This window comes from Erithacus rubecula, assembly GCF_903797595.1.
Source record: "Erithacus rubecula genome assembly, chromosome: 14".
Lineage (NCBI taxonomy): Eukaryota > Metazoa > Chordata > Aves > Passeriformes > Muscicapidae > Erithacus > Erithacus rubecula.
This window is the reverse complement of record NC_136666.1, coordinates 15,024,990-15,043,288: the sequence shown is the minus strand read 5'-3', so window position 1 is coordinate 15,043,288 and position 18,299 is coordinate 15,024,990. Positions and strand designations below refer to the sequence as shown.

General features: G+C 39.5%; 1 protein-coding gene across 1 annotated transcript in view; it reads right to left on the bottom strand.

Annotated features, from left to right (window-relative positions):
- Positions 1 to 702: 702 nt before the first annotated feature.
- LOC306807980 (myocardial zonula adherens protein-like) overlaps positions 703 to 18,299 on the bottom strand; it is a 47,325-nt gene continuing 29,728 nt past the window's right edge. The window contains exons 11-17 of the mRNA XM_079318057.1: positions 13,233 to 13,316; positions 12,710 to 12,810; positions 11,336 to 11,427; positions 6,788 to 7,061; positions 5,393 to 6,085; positions 4,513 to 4,735; positions 703 to 3,805 (exon numbers count right to left, since the gene is read on the bottom strand). Coding sequence (XP_079174183.1) covers positions 3,668 to 3,805; positions 4,513 to 4,735; positions 5,393 to 6,085; positions 6,788 to 7,061; positions 11,336 to 11,427; positions 12,710 to 12,810; positions 13,233 to 13,316 — 1,605 coding nt within the window. The 3' untranslated portion in view covers positions 703 to 3,667. The remainder of the gene's footprint in view (positions 3,806 to 4,512; positions 4,736 to 5,392; positions 6,086 to 6,787; positions 7,062 to 11,335; positions 11,428 to 12,709; positions 12,811 to 13,232; positions 13,317 to 18,299) is intronic.

Genomic DNA, 18,299 nt, shown 5'->3' with positions numbered 1-18,299 from the left:
CAGAGCCACAATTTCCAAGTTCTCTCAATTTACATCCACACAGGAGCTCACAGCTCACTGTCACTGACCTTTTGATCATGTGGCCCTTAGTAGTAGTCCACAAACCAGACAGAACACTAGCAACAGAACTCTATAAAACAGGAATAGCAACTGCCTTTTCTACCCTTAGTTATTCTCAAAGTTTGCCAAAAATAATTAAAGTCTAGCAGCATTTAGGTTTTTCTTCAAAAGTTATTTTCTAAATACTTAGCATAAATTTTTAGGTAGCTAAATCCTCTAGATTATGTTATCACCATAGCAGGCAAACTAGATTGCATGTTCTTTCCTTCAGGAAAAGTTAAAGCTGCCACACAGAAAATCTGTTTTCTTCTGAGCAGTTTGGGAGTCAGGTACTGGCAGCAATGCAGAAAGCAAGGACTGCAGCTGGTACTGCACAGATCCCTGCCCCACACTGCTGCAGCTCCCTGACTCAGTAACATTTCAGCTGTGTCTCTGTGCCATCTCTCAGACCTGCAAGACTGGCCAGCTTTAGGTCTTACAGGTCTTTTCTCATCCATTTGCATTCCAAGTTTTCTTTTCCTACATAGCAGTCATTTTCTAGCTTCATCTCCATGTTTTCTTTGTAAAGTACTGAAGTAAAAGAGTTCCAATTCTCTTCTAAATTTTACATGGTCAAAACAAAACATTATTCACATGAACAACTTAAAAAACACGTTATCCATTCTTTATTTTTACTGTGTTAACAGCCCAATCCAATATAATAGTCCATTCTCAAAACACAGAACAAGCTCCTCAGCTCTCAATACACATTTTGAAATTATCTGGAACTGGGAAACAGTGAAATACACAACAGCAATACCATACTCAATCAGAAACTTTTTTCAATGTGACTAAACCATTTAATGATTCATCCTTTCATTATCAAACAAATCCTTTCATGATCCTCATGTAATCCAACCTTTCACAGACTTCAAGACTGCACATCCTCCTTAACACAGGACTCTTTTTAAACCTGACTTTGTTTTCTTGTCATTCACAGAACCTTAATTCAAAGTGCGTATTTCTGTTTAGAAGCAACAGCCCCCAGGAAAGCTTCCATGTTTTGCAAACTTTTAAATAATAACTTAAAATTCATACCTTTAGTTTGGTTTTGTATTCACACAAGAGGCCCCCAAAACTGAAGAGCCACTAATTGTTTAACAAGCACATAATGCAGTGATTTCCACCCCACCCCACATCCCATTCTGGGTGAAGTTTGCCCATTCAGGGATCATCAATGTGTTGAATTCTATCAAAATAAGGATCAAAAAAACTGCCTCTGCTTTACAAAGTTTAGAGAGCAAAAGTATGTGTTAATAGCATAAGGAAAAGAGTAGGTTTAGTTAGCAGAAGTGTGTGGAGACAAGCCTAGGTAGAGGTAAATTTCAGTACTCTAGAAAACAAGTACCTAACTGTGTAGCTTTGTGTGAATTCCTTTAGCACAGAAAAGCCACACAGAGAAAGCACACACAGCATCTTACAGAGGTGTGACAGCACAGTCAGTACAGGATAAGGGTGATGATGCTAACCAGGGAAGAGAAGCAAACAGCCTCCATGTGGTAACTTACTTTTCATGAAACAGCAAAGGGAAAGCCATACATTTCTGAGGCTGCTTGTCCTGGAGCAGCACAGACTGCAGTGATGGCAGGGCTGATGACAAGATGCAAGCAGGTGGCAGCATAGAAAGCAATGATCTGAGAGATGAGCTGCATCCATAACAGATCACTCCTCTGGCCTGAGTCAGAGCCACATGATGAACAGAAATAGATACAACTGAGATCCACTGGGTCATCAACAAAGATGCTGAGGGATGAATGTGAATGGCTGAAAACAAGCCAAAGAATTGTCCTGACAAAGGCAAGTGATGGTGAGAAGCTGGGAGGATAAAAAAGGAGCAAGACAAGAGAGGAGAGGAAAAAACCCAAATACAAAAAGAAGGTAGAAAGGTGAGAAGGCCTGGAAATGACAAACACCTGCAGAGTGTGAAACCAAAACAGGAGATAAGGAAAGCCTCAAGAGAGCAGTCATGGCAAAAAGACAAAGATACTGGGGCCTCTGTGAGGTATTCAAGGGACTGAGGAAGGTAGGAGGTGCCAGGTGCACAGCTGCTATTTAGATGGAGTTCCAGAAAGCAAGATAGGATAGCAATGGCAGGAGGATGCATGGCACATGGCAGGAGTCAAACACAGACACACACAGCAGTGTGTCATAGGAAAGGGAATGGGTGGGGCAGGGATGCAGAATATGGACTGGGTTTAGTGACAGCAGGTAAGCCTAATGAGAAAAAGGGAAGAGCAGCTGATGAGAAGCCAATGAACAATGAAAACAAGAAGGCTGCAAGAGGAAAGAGCTCAGGAGAGAGCAAGAGATGATCTAGTAAAAAAAATACTGTAATTAGCTTAGCAGCAGTTCCACCTGTCCAATTGCCAGGGTATGGACTGTGCCACAGAGACTGCCCAGGAGGGTTTGTGGAGCACTTGGAAGAGAGTTACTGCCTGCTAGGAAAGTGCTGCCTGCACTCAAGAAGTGGCTGAGACCTTCCTCCCACATTTTCATCCCATGCAGCTTTTTTAATGACTTGCAGCTGGAGCATCCTTGGTTTCCAAAGACATCATTCCTGCAGGAACATGTACACATCCAGGGACAGAAAATCCTAGCCCACAGTGAAAATATTATTGTGAGATACTTGTCAGATGTGTTCCTTATCTTTCAGAATTTATATTATCCATGGTCTTGTAAGGAAAGTTGTTTTTTGTCTTCAAGTAACAGCCAAAACTTAAAAATACACACAATACTTTCTCCAAGAAAACCAGAGGGTGAATCTCTTAATTTACAGTATTGGACTATGAAAAAACAGTAGCAAAATATGAAAGCAGTGTACAAAAATACAGAGAAACATAAAAATCTTTAATAAAAATAGTAAATTCTTCAGATTAACTTGATCTCTTCCAAAAATCAAACAGCAGAATCCCTTAAAGCCCAAACAGAATTTGAGTAACAAAATAACTTTAAATTCTTAGCTATTTACAACATAAGGGCAGCAAATGTTATTTAAGGTGCAGGCACAGAAACAAGTTCTCATGTGCTAAGAAGTTACCTTACAGCCTAAAGTTCAGGTATTTATTGTAACTCTCTGGGCAGGTATTTTCACCATACCATAAAAGCAAGGTATTAAATAGGTAAAAGAAGCAGCTCACATTTATACAAGACAAGAGCTTGCACACATGTGAGCAGTTCACAGGCACCTCAGCCTACTTTATGGGCATGTTTTGTGCCAAAGCCCTTTGCAATTACATTTCTGCACAGAAGAAACTTTCTGTTATAACTGACCCCTCATAGCCTGCAAAACTGTTTTAGAGAGCTCACTTTGCTAAAGCTGAGAACTGTGGAGCATTCCACAAGGATTAACAGCCCCAAGTGCTCAGAAAAGAGTCCCCAAAGAAGACTGATAAATAACTGTGACATGTGTATTTATGATTTCTATACTGAACCCTTCCTGGAGCTGTCATGTGAAAATTTTAAGAAAAAACTGACTAGATGAAGCATTCTCAATATTCAGGTTTGGGTTTTAAGAAGTACTGCAGAAAGATCAGTTACACAGCTCATCCACAGACACCCTTTCATGTATTCAGTCTTCTGCTGAAAAATAATCTTCATCTCTCACTTCTCTGTACTGCATTGAGGCCTCCCCCTCTGGTTCAAACCTGAGCATTTTTATATTCAGTCTCTCTGCAAGCTTCTGTGCTGCCAGCTTGGCTTGCATTTCCTGTGTTAGGAAAAAAAGGACACAGGTTAGAAAAAGTGCTCAGTTTTCATTCTCACAAAAAAACTAATATAAACTTGACATCATATATCAGTAATTTCAAAGTGGGATTAATTAAAAGTTTTAGTAACTAGCAAAGAAATGTCATGTTTCTTTTCACACTTATACATAACTATGCTATTAATACTTGACTCTTTTTAATAAGAGTTGAAATTCTCCATGTGGCAGCCCCCACCTGTGATACAGTAGTGTCAGTTTAAAAAAAAAAACATTTCTACAACATTGTTTAATTTAAACATTAGCCTGACACTAGCTGGAAAGTTAAAATCCATTATAACAGAATCTGAAGAACCTCAGAACCTGGATTCTTCAGACACAGCATAAATGAAGGCAAATGTAGATACTTACACATTTTAGCAATAACAAATACTGCTAGGCCTTCATTTATGCAAGGAACAAAAACTCTTTAATGAAGAGTGGAGTGAAGAAAGTGCAATAAGTTCAGCATGTCAACACACAGAGACTGTGTTCAATACAGGACTAATACTTTGAGAGGCCAATACACCATTAAAAAAATCAAATACAAGACAAAGTGCCTTTCCTCAAAGTCTGCTCATCTCAATTCACCACAATTAAAAGATCCCTTTATCTCTTCTGTTTTGGGAGTGATCCTGATGATATAATTTTCAGACCAAATTGTAAATTCATACCTCATAAGCTTCTTTTTGCTGTATCTGAATTGCTATGGATTCCTCTATGGATATCAGCTTAGCAGGAGAGTGGTGAAGTGGTGGCAGTCGAGCTGCTGTGATGTCATCCAAATGTTTCTTATCTCTGAGTCGTCTCTCTTCTGGAGGAACTGGAGAGCCAGACCCCCCAGGTGACTGACTCAGTGAGGAGCCATGAGATGATCCACTCTGCTCTCCTGATAGTCTGGAGGACATAAAACACCTATGTTGTGACCCAAATTTACATCACAAGGTTGAACCACTCCAGTTTCAGAACTTATTTTTAACAGAATAAAAGAGCTGAAAATAAATCTGAAGTATTATGAAAAAACAGACAAATAAAAAGTAAACAGAACTCAGAAAAAACAGAACTATTTCTCTGCAGAGAGACAAGTTACTCCTGACAATGAACCAAACTGATTTGCTAATTCATTAGCAAATTAAAGTAGCAATGCTTTGGGAGTCACACAAGGTACAAACTGTTACTGCTACCAGAACAATGTAAACTGCAGTTTTCCTAAAAAGGCAGAAAAGCAAAAGGCTTCCAGCTAATAAAGTTCTTCATGTTATAGAACTGATCCAAAAGTTTTGCCAATTGTTTAGTAGTTTTGCACCTTAAGCTATAAAATTCTCTGAAGATTCACGACAATTGTTTCAAATGGGCAGAATTAAACCACTGCTACTACTGGGATTCTGTGGCATTTAAAGCTGAAGAGTCAACATATGAATCTTATGTGTCATGAGACTTTAAATCTCTTTAACAATCACTAGAAAATAAAACCATCATGCTTGTTCTGTACCATTTCCAATTTTATGCACATCAAGTATCTCACAAAAAGTTTTTCTATGTCATAATACTTACGCATTTGTTTTAAATTTGGGTTTTTTTATGACTGGATTCTTGGCTCTGGCCTCTAGAACTTCAATGTAATGTGGTGTTTTGGGATGCTGGCTTCCAAACACATTGCCCTTATGTTTTGCCACATCCTGCTCTTTTTCCAGTATTTTTTCACTATTTTTCCCATCTGCAATTGTAACTCTTTGAAAAGCATCAACTAAGGCTTCTTTACTATTGTCCAAAGCAGCTGTACTTTCTGTACCATCCTCAGTATTGCTCTGGGATACTTGCTGATCATTGTTCAGGTGATTGCTTGTGGCTGACTTGGAAACAACTTCACATAAATTATTCTGATCCTCTGTAACAATCTTTACTTTATTTTTCCTCTGAGTCCTTTGATTTTCCAAAGCTGTATTTGTGGCATCTTCTTCAATACATTCTGCCCCATGCTTTCCAGCAGAAATATCAGAAATATCTTTAATATTAGAGTTTTCATTAACAACTGAGGAATCTGCACTGTTCACTGTGTCATCAGTTGGGACAATTTCCTGTTTGCTTGTATTGATCTCCTCCTGTTTTGCCTTAAACTCCAACCTGACAGCAGATAACAGTTCAGCTGTCCTGGCTACTTCTTCCTCTTGGAAAATGGCAAGCTTCAGCTTTTCAGCAAAATCAGAGATCTTCTTACCCTTATCTGGAAGCCTAGCAATGAACTTCCTAAAAGAAACAAACAAAAATTATTATAAACAATCCCATTTCAATCTGAGACACAGAAGTTTTATCAGAATAGCTAATGGGGCAGGTTTCACTTTACAACATCAGCTTCTTATTTACATACTCAACTTCTGGAACACAGCAAGATTCAAAGCACTTGCAGCACAGCACTGTGTGTTGTCAGTGAAAAATAAGAGCCATAAAATGGTTTGGGTGGGAAGGGACCTTAGAAATATCTCGTTCCCCCCCGTGCCGCGGGCCTCGCACCGGACCGGCTTGTTCCGAGCCTGAACACTTCAGGGACGGGGAGCCACAGCTTCTGTCAGTGCCTCAGCACCCTCACAGGGAATCATTTCATCCTTCTGTATCTAATCTAAACCTACTCTCACTTAGAACCCGTGCCCTCCCTTGTCCGTCACTACATAGTTCTGCCCCATCGTTCCTGTGAGTTCCCCTCCGGTTCTGGAAGGCCGCAGTTAGGTTACCCCAAAGCCTTCTCTTTTTTTGGCTGAACGATCCCAATTCTCTCAGCCTTTCCTCACAGGCCAGGTGTCCATCCCCGTGCCCGCACAGCCACACGGGCTCGCACAGCCTGAGCGCTGCCCCGCATCCCTCAGGGCTCAACGGGAGCCAGCGCTTCGCCCTCTGCCGCCGGCGCGGGAAGCCCGGCCCGCTGCTCGTCGCCCGCGCTCCGGCTGCCCTCACCGGTCGGCCAGCAGCCGCTCCTGCCGCCTCAGCATCTCGCGGAGCTCGGGCAGCGTCCGCCCGCGCAGCCCCGGAGCCGCCGCCATGGGCACCCGGCAGCGGCCCGCGCGCCGCCATCGTGCCGGAAGCGACGGCGCGGCGGCAGGGCCAGACTCGCTCGGAACGCGAACGGCCGAGCCCTGAGGGGAGCGGGGCCGCTCGGCCCGCGCTGGGGAATCGCCTTCATTGCTCGGGAATTGCAGCAGCAGCAGCTGGGAAAGCTGCGATTGTGCCGCTGGGGTTGAGTTTGGGAGAAACGGGACACCTTTTAGCAGTGTTTTGGGTCAGCACTTCAGCACACTCTGACTCTTCCCCCTCCCCAGAGACCAATCTGGTATTCTATGTACATTTTTCGACATCTTTTGTCTGTGGAAATTATTAAGCAAAGTCTGAAAACATTTTCTTTTTCTCCCCTCAAAATCCTGGGGATTTCTGTTATCATTTTTGGCCAATGCATAACTTTAAAATCCAGGAGGTTCATCTTTCCTTGCCTCTGTTATGCTACGTTTAGTATATTGTAAAATCTAAGTACTTTTTCTTGTGAAATTCTTGTGAAAAGAAACTTCAGATTGTGGTTTTTGAGGGGGGCAATTACCTTTCCAGCTTCTTGCTCAGAAATATTGAGGAGCAGGAGGAGAGGAAACGAGCTACACATACAATGTAAATCACCCCCAAAATGACAAGAAAAAAAAATGGTATGAGTGTTTGGAATTTAATTGAATCATTTTTATTTCATTTAGGTAAAAACCTCCTGTCTTAGCAGCATGATGCACCTTTGTAATAATTCATTTCATTTTATTTTAAAAAAACTTCTTCCCTTTAACCTTATTTATCAAAAAAAAAAAAAAAGCCCCAAAGACTTTAAAAGCAAATCTTTGTGTATTTAGTAACCATCAGATCATTGCATTGCCTACATACCATATGCCTTTACAGAATATTGCAACCTCACAGATGTTCACTTCTATGTATTTCCTCTTTAAATCACCAAGTCCCTTTTTCTTTTGAAAATATTCACATACCTTGAGTTGTAAATGGCTCCTGTGTCCTTCTTTTCCTGTGTTCCTTCCCAGTTGTGTTTAAGGTAGGGCTGGAAGGGCCTTAGCTCAGGTCTCTTGTGCACTTTTCTTCTTTTATAAATGCAAATAGCCCCAGGGGCTGACCAAGAATGAAGTAAAATGTAAGTGGAAGGAAACTCCCAGCATGTGCATCTCCATTCTGTGGAGCAGGGATTTCCTGTGCAGAATTACACACTTTATGCACAGAGAACTTGCTTCTCATCTGTCTATGTGCAGAAGTTTTCAGATTGGTCGAATATTTACAGCTCTCTCAAAAGCATCTGTATCCAGCTCCCAGAATCCCATGTTGTAGCTTCAGCACCAAGCACTGTCGATCTCAACAAGATTTTATCAGGGTTTGCTGGCAATCTGAGCTGAATACACATAAATAGGGAAGCATTATTTGAGTTAAAAACTTGACATTCTTCCTCTGAGCATTACAAACCTGTGACACTGTGATTGTCATGTGTGCACGACCTCTTTTGTTGACACATAGACTGCTTTATTTTTATAGTCTTAAAAATAAATCTCTGTTATCAGTAAGTGGATAGAAACTGTAAGTAAAAATGGACCACAGCCATGCCAGTCTGATCCTGAAGCCTGGAGAGCATCATCCCAGATGGATTCAGATGTTATCTGGGAGATCTGAAGCTGTTGGGTTTTTTTCCAAGAGCTGTGCTGCCCAGTTTTTGTTTATCCTGTACAAGTCAATAGTTTTTTATTTCATGAAAGAGTTCATCTACTTTTGTGACTTGGCTTTGAGAAAGTCTTTAGCCAGGGAGTGCCTTCCTGTTCTCAAGAGCCCGTGTGCCAAAGGAAACAGCTCGAGAACATCCAGGCTCTGCAAGAGTCACTTTCCATTCCCACAGGTTTGGAACAAACAAGGTTGTGAGCAGGAAGAGTCTGCAACCTTTTAAGATGGGTTTGTTTCTAAAAGACTGTTGACACAACAGAACAACAAGTTTAAATACAGTGTTTATTGCAATTTATCCTTTTCATGTCCTACATACCGGATGTATTAAAAGCAAACAATGTAATACATTCTTTGTACAGCATATATGAAAAGTGTATCCCAAAATACTTTCCAGAGTATCCAGAATAAATCACAAAAGAATACTTATGGTACAAATGCAGTCATACAATTGACTTGCATTTAGTGTACTTTCTGGGACCTTCCTATATGGCTTTTTTTGCTGTTTACAGAAATTTTACTAGTTTCTAATGTGATGATACTAATTAACTCAGTCTCAAATTGAGAAAATTTATACAGAAGTGTTACAGTCTTTTCAGTCAGGTTTGTTATTATCTATGCTAATTTACATTACTGCTCATTTGACTGGAAAGCTCTACATTTTCATGTAACACAATGATATAAATACAGTTCCTCTCATGTTCTTCACAGTTAGCAAATTTAGACCAGTAGTCCAATCCAGTGATGGTCATCCAGTTCACTGCATGTCTAAATGCTCTTAAAATACAACTTCAACTTCAGTCCTTGTTTGCTTTAGGAAAAAAATACTGTGTTTCATCAAACAGTCAAGACAAAATTTACATACAACACCTTTACAGTAAAAACTTAAGGCCTTGCTGCATTCCTGGTAAAGTCTTGAACAGATAATGTTGCAAGTCTCAAAGTTAAAATAGCTTGCAGCATTTTCAGGAGATCCTCAGGAGTATATTGGAAGTAGAATGAACTTCCTTTGAGCCTGTGTAAAACAGCATTTTGATACTTACCCTGCCCACTACTACCATTCCTTGAGCACCTCACAGTCATCAAATTCTGTTTTCTCAATTCTGGCCAAAATCAGAGTGGCAAAGGATTTTCACTTTTTTAAACTTGTCAGTTAATGTCTTTTACAACAACCTGCATTTCCTTTTATCTAAAAATACCACCTTAAGTTTGAAGGTAATTTTCACAAACCATGGTTCAGAATTCAAGTCCTGAATCCTGCCCAGAATGGGCACAGAAATGCTAAAAGACATTCTGTAAGACCTAAAGTTGCATCCCTAATGGACATTAATGTACCTGTTGGGATTAGCTTTTAGTGTCTTTCTCTTCAAAAATAGATACTGTGCAAATATTTGCTGGTATCAGCCACTAGATGGAGATAAGATTTCACAGGTACAAAGCTCATCCCTGAAATCAGTTATTATTCATCTTCTTGTGCATTCAATATGAGGTCAACATTATTATTTTAAATACAACTTTAGTAAGTGTACTTGATTTGAATAGTCAGGACTAAACTGCTTTAGGCTGAAGATAAAAGCAATTCCTTGGTGAAGCTCTGTGGCAAGAGCACCTCCTGGGATTGACACTGCATGCAACAATATTGATCATTACAGAACCTAAGTTGTTTGTTTTCTGTTGCAGGTGCTATAATTTGGAAAAAAAAAAAAAAAAAGGTCCTTCATTCATGTTAACAGAACTAAAATAAAACATTCCTAATTAATTAAAAATTAACTAAGAGTGGAAGATCAAAATAAGATGTAAGTAATACCCTATATAAATTATTTAAATTAGTTCAGTACTAGATACAGTCATTCCTGCTGCTACTTTGAAGCCAAAGATTTTAAGTGCTTTGGACAAAACAAATAGTACTCAAAACCCCAAATCCTGATTCAGGATTGCTATTGTTGGAATTGCAAGGACTGCTGCAGGTTGCAGTAGGCAAACTTTTGTTTAATGAAAACTTCCTCAAATGGAAAAGTAAATGAATAAAGTATCAGGGATTTTCCTACACAATTATTACTGAATGTGTCACCCACGACTGAGGAAGTGCAAACCAGTGCCTCAGTCCAACAAAGCAAATTCCATTATAATCTGCTCTATCCCTTACTGTTTTGAGCTGCAAACACAATATTCATCTGCCATGTGTTGAGGAAATTGTTTTAAACAGCCAAGTTCATGTCTCCCTCCCAGACAGAGTGCTGAGTACAACAGAGCTGCTCCCAGGTGAAGAGAGTCCCCAACTGCACCAGGTCTGGGACAGGCATGAGCCACCCTCAGTTTGGGCAGATTTGGAGCTTCCACCCTAATTCCCTCTGCCAGCACAGCTTCAGCTACTGCTCCAGTAGTATTGACAACAGAATATATTAGAGTTTCATTACACAAACAGAATTACAACACAATTGAAGAAAAAATCCAACTGTACAGCTATACAAGTCCTTCTTACAGGCATTTGAAATGACACATTGCACTAGGCAGCTTCTGAAGAAGCAATATTGCCTGACTGCTGCTTCACTCAGCCTGCTGCTTCCCTATCCCCTCACAGCTAACATCAGTAGTAACTTCAGGTATAAAGTTACTAAAGAGCTGCTTTCAGGATAAATTTAGCAAGACTCCATGCTGCTGCTCTTCTCTATGAATTGATAAAACTGTATCTAACCAAGCTGCAAAGGCGCAAATATCTGTTTGTATTTAGAAAGCTGGATGAGTTGGATGCTCAGGATGTGCTGCTCTTTGTGCTAAATTCCAGCACTCTCTTGAACGGGGTGTAGGTCCTCACCAGCCTTGGGCTCTCAGGAGGTCTGTTCTCAGTGCTTGTGCTGTTCAGGAGGCAAGAGAAAACTTAGAGAGTTAAGGTCAGAGTATCACACAGCTGGGCTCGTAATGCCACGGCAATGAACTTGTGCCCTGGTGTTGATATTGACAGGCTAAAATTAAACTTATCAGTGCATTTGGTATGTTGCATATTTCTTTTCTATAATGCCACAAAGAATATTTGATAAAAACCATGGCAGATACTGACATGTTTACAGGCTGGCATTTGCTGGTGCTCATAGCAATGCCGAGAATAAAGTTATTAAGACTAAGAGTCCTGCAACAAAAAAAAAGATAATGATATGGCATTTAAGAACACAATTAATCATTAAGGGTAATTCCATGAAATTTAAACTGCATAAAGGTGCATGCCTGCATAGAGATAAATCTCAAAAAGAGGAGAAAATCAGATAAGAAGGGGCTGTGCTTACATATAGAGGGGCCCAAGAGAGGGCAACAAAGATATGTTTCTGTTGACAACCTTAGTGAAAAAACACTGTACTTAAGGTTCCAAAACACATGCCATTAAAATATGCTCTAGGCTGAACTCCAAAATGGGTGTATTTTTAAATTATGAAGAAAATTTTAGTTTGCTTGCTGATTTCATATGCTGATTTCCATTCCTCAAACTAAACAGGCTGATTACAATGGACAAGTTTACTTGTTGGTAATAAAAGTAATGTGAAGTGGTCCTCCTTATTTCACTGGTTTGTTCCCTGTTTTGCCCTTCCCTGTGGGGACTTGCAGGGGATACTGAAGTGTGAGTGCAGAGCCCTGCTCCCAGGGCTCAGTGCCCTGCTGCAGGCTCAGGGCACATAAAGCAGGGAGAATGGGAGGCACTGCACCTGAGCTTCCCAAATCCAGGCTCCAGAGCCACTGGCACCACAAAGCAGCAGCAGTGTTCTGGTGCAGACATGGCAATGTCACAGCACTGTTTCCCTGGCAATCTCCACCAGAGGAGATGCCCAGAATTACTGCAGCCCTCCCCTGTCAGTGTCACCCTGCACCAGAACTTCCCACACCTCACAGTCCCCTCTTTGACTTCTTGACTTAAATTGCATTATTGGCAATAACTACTCCCCAAGAGTTTGCAATATGTTTGCATCTTTAAGAAAAGAATAAATCCTAAACCACAAGTCACTGAAGTAAACTGCACCTAGGAGTGAAGTGCTCTTTTAATCTCCACAAAGCACTCAAACAGTTTATTAGCAGAGTGGTTTACTAATACAGCACTGATCAGAGACATTATGAGGAATTTTCCTACAAACAAGCAGAAAAAGTAAATACCTGTATGGAAGGTCGCATTCTACACCAGTATCTCTGGTTTCTATATTGGTCTTTGGTTGGTTTTCCATTAAGTAGTCCAGTTTATCTTGTAATTCTTTATTCTGGGAAACAGTAATTTTCATCACACATTTATTTTATTTATGGTAAATAAACAAGGAAATAAAATTGCATATTGCCCTCTCCCTACAAGAAATGATGTAAAAATATGTATTGAGAAAATAAAGGAATCCTTAATTCTGGAAAGAATATAAATTAAACCAACGGTTTTATTCAGAAGCTTCTGGTTTAAGTTATTATAAAACCATTATAAAATTTTAAGTTAAGAAATTTAGCTTGAATACTGAGACTTTATTATACACATTCCTGACTGTATGACTGGTGTCATAAGTTTAATTTCCTTTTGAAGAGCAGCAAATACATATAGTAGTTATACATCCAAGTAAGACTGGATGACATTGGTTCAAATTTAATTTGGTTTCATAAAATAATCACAATAATGTAAACTTAAAAGGTAATGCCTTACCTCACATTCTAAGAAAGAGATTTTGTCTAAAAGCTGTATTATAAATAATTCCTTTTCTTTTACTTTCTTCCTTAGCATTTCAATCTATGAAGAAAAACAAAGACATTTAGTCTGATGGGGATGGGAAAAGGAAGAAAATGGTCTAGGTAACCCAGGAAGAAAATGTGTTTAACATTATTGTTCAGAAACAACTGCATACCTGTAAGTATTCACAAACTGCTTTAATCCCTAGATTAGCTAAAAAATTTAGTGGACTTCTACTAAAGTAAATTCATTGTGCAGATCAGCTAAACTGAAATCATGGAACATTCACAACACATTCTTTTTTTTTTTTTTTTCTGGAAATCACTGCAAGAATGACCATTTTTGAATACTTTGGCCAAATTTTCCATGCATTCTCACCAGTCACTTTTTAATTCTGTATATTAAAATCAAAGCTGTGAACAAACACTAACATCCCCTTCAAAACCACCAGTGTAAAATTTTTCAGCATATCTGGAAACAGTGATTAATGGAAATACTCCCACGGTGCTAAAAGAGAAAGATAAAATACTCAAGGCACAATAATGAAAACAACAGCAGTACTACCACCCTCCCAAAAATTTACTGCTAGAAATTAGAAAATATTTAAACAAAAACATTCAGAACAGTGACAAAAAATGAAGCAAAACAAATACAGATATTGAACCAAAAAATGAAAAGTTATAACACCAACTGAAATTTAATTTAGTCTCCATGACTTTCAGGTACCACATGTCACTGACACAATGATCAGCTGGTACTTGGAAAAGCTAAAACATAAATGCCATACAGTGTTTTCAGCTGAACAGTTACAGAATACAGGAATGTTCTAAGAAATTATATTAATGTATTACTATATTAAATTTTTAAAACCCCAAAACCCACAAATCCACATCCCTAGAGTTTCTTTGTTTCTAGAAGCTGCATAAAGCAACAGAACAACTAGCAGGTGACAGAGCAATAGACTTTGACTTTGGGTTGAATACAAGGTAGGGAGGAGAAGAGGAGAAGCAAGATGGGTCAAAAAAAATACTCAAATCCAGGCCTGAGTGGTGGCCAGAATAGTCTGGGCAGAATGGTCAGAAACAAATCAGTGCAAGCCAAAGACTCTCAAATTCCATGGACTGACTCCACATTTCTACCTGTAATCTACCTGTATTTCTATAACTTTATGTCTACATTAGGCACTCAAACAAAACTGGCAACCTACTTAGAAATATCAGTTACATTAATGACCACCCATTCCTTTCAGAACAGTTCTGCCAACAGTAATAATGTGACTTTACCAACCCTGGGTCACCCTTCTCCTACCACTTCATTCTCTCTTACCTCCCCAACCCTCTGTATCCATTGTTCCTGCTTTCCCTTCTCCAGCTAGGAGATACCTGACTATTCCAAAACTGGAAAAGAAAAGCTACAAGGCCCAAGCTCCAGTTTGTAATTTATGTGGTGTGCCAGCAACCAAGGGGCATCACAGGCTCTCAGCCCTTCAGCCACCCCAGCTCAATCCCTGACATTCCCTGCACCTAGGAAGGGCAAATAATCTCTCCCCATCCTGGCATGACCCATGAAGTTCCCTGCCAATGGTGCAGGGTGTGCAGCTTGCATTTCACATACCCACTGCAATTTGTAATGATCTGAATCAGCACATAAGGTCCAACATGGAGTGTGAATCAGGCTGAATTTATCCACTGACTCAGGATTAATAAGGTCACACACTTCTTTTTACAGACATTTCTTGTTTCCACCCTGCTGCTGTTACCACCTCCATGCTTTTGCCTCCTGAAACCTCGAGGTCATTTCTCAAACTGCCTCAATCTTCAGATTGTTAATTCATCTTGCTGCATCTCCCAGAAAATTCAATTTTTCTTGTCCATTCCATTGGTGAAGATCTCTTTCTTTCTGCTGCACCTTACAGATTCTCCAAACACCAAACAATTGTCATGGTACTTGAATGGGCTGTGTAAATACTTTCTAGGAGGAGCTGCACTTCTGACTTTCTCCTGCACTAGCAAGCAACTAGACTTTGCTTCCCTAAGATGGAAAGTGAGATGTAAGAGTCAATAGCATTAAACTGATCTCTTGGACAGAAGAATACTAAGAAGAACAGTCAAGAGGAGAATTGGAGAATTTCAAGACTTGAAAAGGAAGCGTCTCTAAAGAAATGCTGGATTTGTGACTAATGGTATTAGAATGAAAAGTCAACAGGATTACAAAGCTATTAAAGCAGAAGGAAAAAGCATATTGAGACAAAACTAAAATGGTATTTAAAATTATATTTAAATGTAGAGCCTTTACAAAGAAAGCCTGAAATAGGAAACTTTATTTTATTCCGTGTAACTCCGACACAGATTTGAAGGCATTAAATTATACAGTGATCTCCTGGATTGGAACACATCCCACTATTAGGTAAACTCAGTCATCATTTACCACTTAACAGTATCATCCATTAGTTAAAATATTTACCAGAATGTATTTTTACTATATTTAAGTATCATATTATTCAAGTATACTTATATTTTCCTTATTCATCTACCATTAATGGACTGGGATGAGTAACACTGATACAGAGACATGAACAGACTGGTCAGAAATATGACTACACAGGACAAACACATGCTACACAGTATGCACAAAACAGGACATACAAGATATTGCAACATCAGCCTGAGCTCTCAGGCTGTACAAGGAGAACAGGATTTTCCTCAGTCCTGTATTTCACTGGACCTTAACTGATATTTATGAGAGGCTAGACAAGAGTTGAAACTTTTTCAGGAAGCATAGTACAATGAATAGGAATGAGCACCTGTGCCTTTTAATCCTCCTTAAATCCCATGAGGAACTTATCCATAATTTTTGTATTTTAAAACTCACATTGCATTTACAGAAAAAGTAACAACTGACTGATTTAGGTTAATGCACCAACGTAGAGACCTTCCTAAATGAATGAGCTCTATGAACACATTATCCAGTGGTTGATGTCCATGTATTGCTAAAGCAGGGGCTGACATGTCCTAATGAGTTACAGACATTGGCTTATTGTCTGCACATCAACCCACCTCGTTAAGCTGTACCTTAGTAATGGGCTAGTTTCTAATTAATGACTTGGCCTGGCAATTCCCAGCTGAAAGTGCTGATGTTATGCATATATAAACCCTCTCACCCAACACCAGCAGTGATTCTACTTCTGCCAACAGATAAGCAATGTACTGTTTGCTCAACTCCACTGAGGAATGCCAAACACTTGTACTAGGGAGGGGGGAAGGAGGGTGTGGCAAGTTATTCATGTTCTGTCCTTTATCTTCTTCCTCCAAGCTCCCAAGGTGGGTTTCTCTCTCTACATTTTTTGTTCTGAATTTTTGTTGTTTCGTTTTTATGGCCGGTACCATGCAATGCAATTGGTTAATAAAAGTTTGGCATCTGTTGTTGATAATTCCATCTTCTCCTCCTCTGTGTGGCTTCTTTTACTTGATCTTGAAACTGTTCTTCCATATTGAAAGAGGGAAATGTCACTTTATATCTGAAGCTGGAGTGCCTTTATACAGATGTTTTCACATGTTTAAGTCTTTTTTGGGAAAATGTCTTCTTTTTATACCCCATTTGTGCAATACAAGGTATCTTCTGTATTTGGAATATAATTTGCTCATTAGCACTTTGTCCTTTCATGCAAGTATCTTCCCCGACAGAACAGGAGACAGCTTCTCCCTGGTGTCTGGTCACCATTTATTATCCAACGAATCTGAGACTAAAGCTGGAGAACAGCTCATGGGCCATGACCTAGAGACAGTTCAATTCAGTAGTTAGGGGAATTTCATGTGAAATCTGAGCTCTGTAGATAATTTCTTGGCATGAAATCAAATATCCTTTTTTCTTCTGACCCCTTCAGAACAACTTCCTATACCTGCATCAACCCCCTTGCCTTGCTTACAAAATATAAATGCTGATTTCCTTCCCTCTCCTGCTTCTTAACAATGAAGCAGCAATACATATAAAATAAGCTTACTGTGCAATTAAATTGCAATCCATTTCAAAGTGAATTGCATAAACCTCAAAACTAAGCCTTTCTTAAATCTCTCCAGGTTTGAAATTGAGATCAAGCCACAAAATAATTCTTTTGTTAATTTAAAATCTATGTTTTGCATTTCATTTATCTTACACAAAATTCTCAGGATAAACTGGTTGACCCATCAGATAGATACTTAGAAGAGAAGTTTTTACTCCTCTCACAGAACAAGATCAATTTCAACCCTGAAGAGAACAGTGTGATAGCAGCTTCCCATGCCCTCCTGTGATGCTGCTGTGCCTGCATCTGCCTGCCTAGTTCCATCTCTGCAGGGGAAATTCCTTACTGGAAGGGCCTGAGGTTTGTGTGCCTCTCCCTTTCACCTGTGAGTCTCCCTGCTAATTCTTCCCCTCATCAAACTTTTTCCTGGTTTGTCTTTGCAAGTCTCTCTCTGCCCAGTCATATATTAAGATAGCTAGAAAGGCAAGGGCTAAAAAATCTGAGCCTTGGGTGACCCGCTCTGGCCATCTGTCTCTCCTCACTCATTTTTTGAAAGCCTGCAATGTACAAATAGTATGAGAAAAAGGCTGGGTTTCTAAACACCTGCCAAATGCAAGTCCTGCACTTTTAACTTCCAGCACTGCATTTAAAATGTACTACACTAAGCTGTGAACAAATAGATTTGTTTAACAAACAAGTTCATCATAGGGATAAACCTTTCAGCCATAAATCATCTGCAATCTCTCTCTAATGAGAACATGAGGCTTTAAGACTATGCAGGATAGCTTTCTGCTCAGCTGGTGCATTAATGAGCAGCAGTTTTGCTCTCACAGAAAAGAATCCCTATGAGGATGAAAAATGTGTGCACATGAGAACTGACACACAGAAATGTTGAAGGTCATCAACTCCAGAAAAATTCCATTTTATTTCTTCCATTTATTTTTCTTCTGAAAGTTATTTTCTGTGCTTCTATTTAATCTATGACTGGTTTGACTAAATCAAGTTGAAAAAGGTTCTATTAATGCCTGAGATGGAAGGATTCA